The 3,728-nt window shown below is 44.2% G+C and overlaps 1 protein-coding gene across 1 annotated transcript in view; it reads right to left on the bottom strand.

Annotated features, from left to right (window-relative positions):
* Positions 1-3,728, bottom strand: part of LOC107575542 (trypsin-1-like) — a 23,015-nt gene that overhangs the window by 5,646 nt on the left and 13,641 nt on the right. Inside the window, exons 3-5 of the mRNA XM_016261903.1 lie at positions 2,060-2,237; positions 1,706-1,974; positions 1,441-1,589 (exon numbers count right to left, since the gene is read on the bottom strand). Coding sequence (XP_016117389.1) covers positions 1,441-1,589; positions 1,706-1,974; positions 2,060-2,237 — 596 coding nt within the window. The remainder of the gene's footprint in view (positions 1-1,440; positions 1,590-1,705; positions 1,975-2,059; positions 2,238-3,728) is intronic.

Raw genomic sequence — 3,728 nt, forward strand, 5'->3', positions numbered from 1 at the left:
GAATATGGATATTTTTCTTACAAAAACGCATCGATTCGCTACAGGAGGCCTTTGTTCACCCCCCGGAGCCGTGTGAGACACTTTTTTTGTGGAAGGGTGCTTTTTATTTCATGTCTTTTGAACTGAATGAATGCAACACCCGCTGAGTACAACGAAGAGCTTGAAAGATCAAAGACAATTTTTAATATACAGTGGGGGAAAAAAGTATTTAGTCAGCCACCAATTGTGCAAGTTCTCCCACTTAAAAAGATGAGAGAGGCCTGTAATTTTCATCATAGGTATACCTCAACTATGAGAGACAAAATGAGAAAAAAAAGTATCACACTTGACGTGTTCAGTGTTTACTCATAACCGGAGTCAATAATCATGCAGATTTACGTTACAAGCTTATAGAATTGTACAGTAAGAAAGTTATTTCCCTTAACCAGGAAATTAACGTTCTTAGAATTGACAAGACAGTTGACCCTGAGTGGTCAGCTAAATATCTACAGCGGATCTAAAATATTAATAATTAATCATAACTAGTTATGGTTAATTATTCATATTTCCTGTTGTGAGCTAAATTCGCTACAAAGGTTCTTTATGGAACCATTTAGACAAAAAGGTTCTTCTATGGCATCGTGAAGCACCTTTATTTTAAAGAGTGTACACCTAGGATGCATCGGGGGGTGAGTGAAACGCAGCCTAATTTTCATTTTTGGCTGAACTAACCCTTTAAACTAATAAGAAATATATTTTTTAAATCTAAATAAATGGCCTTTGCATTATACTTAACATTTTAATATATTTTATTTACTATCAGTTTTCTGCCGAACAGACATGGAAAACCAGTCTGCGTGTATTCTGTATTTTTGTCTCATCTTTTTTTCTGCACATTTGATTGGACAGCGAGCATGAGCGTCTCTTTAAAGTCTTGCATGAATTAATGTGAGAAAGTGTTTTTTTTGTTGTTCATCGGGGTTGCCGCTTGGCCAAAGATAGTTTGTGCACCTAATCGACATTGTGTATTATGAGTACTGCTAAAACAATAAGGCGACATGTGACTACAAAGCTTGTGGTGAAGTTTAACATGCCGGTTCAGTAGTCTCGTAGTCCTGTAGTGTGAGCTTGCCCGATCTAGCAAGTGGTACCAAGTGTTAATCAGTCTTATTTTTCATATTCAGATGAGTCCTATATATGTTTTTATGTAACTGACTTTAAAAAAGTTATGAACAGTCTTGCAAAAAAATATTAGATGACTAAGCTGTTTAAGCAACAGGCTACAGGTATTGTATCAAAAATCAGTCGTAGAGTATGAGTTCATGATCAGTGCGGTAAAGACGGGGCTTAATTAAGAAATTAGACTAGCAGTGTAAAGTTTGCAGGTGACAAAACTGGTGAGTAGTGTTTTGCAAATTGATTTGGATTAAAAAGTGTTCTAATGAATGACTGATGTCTTACCTGACATGCACCTTTTCCTCCCTGATTTAACAATCCAGCACAAATCATATTGCTTGTGATGCTTATGTTGACCCCTCCATAAGCATTAGCACAGGCACTGTTGTTCACAATTGGTATCATCACCTCCTGCAGTATGTCAGGAACCTCGCCTGTGACACAGATCAGAGGACAGATTTTATGGCTTTTAAAAAACATTTCTAGGTAAACTGTTGATGTTTACAGTATTGTCTGCATTCAGTTAACTGGTAAGCAAATGTTCACTTACCATCAGGTTGTAGTTTGCCCCATCCAGTGACCCAGCTCTCCGTACCTCCACCAAATACACTCCCAGTCGCTGCCAGACAGACCGGCTTAATGTAATCAGAGAAACTCACAGAGGAAGAGAGCTGGACAAGCGCTATATCATTGTCAGGATTAGAAATGTTAAAGTAAGGATGGTTGATGTTTCGTCTCGCTGTCCTGTTTGTCTCATAAGGGTTTGAGCCGGATTGGTTCAGACGCCCAAAGTACATCACAATGTAAGATGCATTGAACCTGTAAATACAGAAAGTCTGCTTTAATCCCACTATTATCAATCTACAAATGTATCTTAAGCATTATTTAAGCTTTCAACATATACCACTGGAAGCAGTGAGCTGCAGATAAAACCCAGTCTTTATTGATGAGAGTCCCGCCACAGAAATGGCCAAAGTCGATGTCCTGAAAGGTGAGATGAATGCTGACCTGCCACGGCCAATCACCTGCTGTCGCATTCTCCCCTCCAACAATCCTGTTATTGAGAGGGGCTCGACCACATACTGATGAGAGATAGAAAGCAAGATTTCCTCTTAAAGTGCCTCACAGACTGTAATGTGGGGTTTGGGGTTTTGTTTCTTGTTCATGTTTTCATGTCTTTTATTTTGTAGTTTAGTCCTGCTCCCTGTTTGTGTCATGCTTCCCTTGCCCTCATGTATTCATGACATTGGTTCTCTTGTTCATTGTGTCATGTTCTGATTGGCTGTCTTAGTCATGTGTCTTGTTTCCCACTGGGTTGTTCTTGTCTTGTGACCCTCATGTTTGCTATAAGTAGCCACCATGTTGCCATTGTCTCTCGTCGTGTATTGATGTTGTAACCTGCTGTCGGTGAGGATTACGTGGAGGACTTTTGTGGACTTTGTCAACAGGTGGATTTTAATGATGTGGCACTTAAGGACATCTTTCGGGTGGGTCTGAATGGGTCCATTTGCTCCCAGCTTCCTGGGGGAAAAGTTCACTGGTCCCTTGCTGAATATATAGACTTTGCTCTGCAGTTGAGTGGATCTGCTTTTACTGTGGGTGTCGTGGAGAAGGAACACGGCTCTAAAGCAGAGCCAGAGTCTGCTCACATCACGTCTGTCAAGCCAGGACCTGCTCACATCATGCCAGTTAAGTCAAAGTTTACTCATGTCATATCTACCAAGTCAGAACCTGTTCACTTCATGTCTGCCAAGCCAGAGTCTGCTAATGTCATGTCTGATACCCCAGGGCCTGCTCACGTCACGTCTGCCAAGCCAGAGCTTGCTAACGTTATGCTGACACATCAAGAGATTCTTCACAACATGGCCGCCATTCAAGAGCTTCATCGCAAGATGGCCGCCACGCCTGAGTCCCCGGCCAAGATGGCCACCACGCCTGAGTCCCCGGCCAAGATGGCCACCACGCCTGAGTCCCCGGCCAAGATGGCCGCCACGCCTGAGTCGGACGCGGAGCTTGGGCTAAGACTGAAAAGACTGATGGCTAGTGTGATGGACCCACCTCTGATGACGGTGCGAGCTGCAGGCATCCCAGTGACGTCAGTGCTCTCAAGCCCCGCCATCTTAGAGGTCATGCCACACTCTGCTGCCCTTCCTGTAATGGCGGTCGCCATTTTGAGCGTGTGGGCTGCACATTGCGCTCCAGAGGCCTCTCCTGTCCACGAGTCCGCTCCACAGGCCTTTCCTGTGCCTCCATCCAGAGGCCTCTTCTGTCCACAAGTCTGCTCCAGAGGCCTCTTCTGTCCATGAATCTGCTCCTGAGGGCTTTCCTGTCCATGAATCTGCCCCAGTGGCCTCTCCTGCCTATGAGTCTTTCTCAGAGCCCTCTCCTATCCACGAGTCTGCTCCAAGGGCTTTTCCTGTGCCTCCAGAAGCGGTAGCATCCACTGCAGAACCTCCAGAGGTGGCGGCATCTGCTGCAGAACCTCCAGAGGTGGCGACATCCGCTGCAGAACCTCCAGAGGTGTCAGTAGTACCCACCTATGAACTTCCTGCTCGTCCTATTCCGGCCAAGAA

This window comes from Sinocyclocheilus grahami, unplaced genomic scaffold (assembly GCF_001515645.1).
Source record: "Sinocyclocheilus grahami isolate Dianchi unplaced genomic scaffold, SAMN03320097.WGS_v1.1 scaffold2709.1, whole genome shotgun sequence".
Lineage (NCBI taxonomy): Eukaryota > Metazoa > Chordata > Actinopteri > Cypriniformes > Cyprinidae > Sinocyclocheilus > Sinocyclocheilus grahami.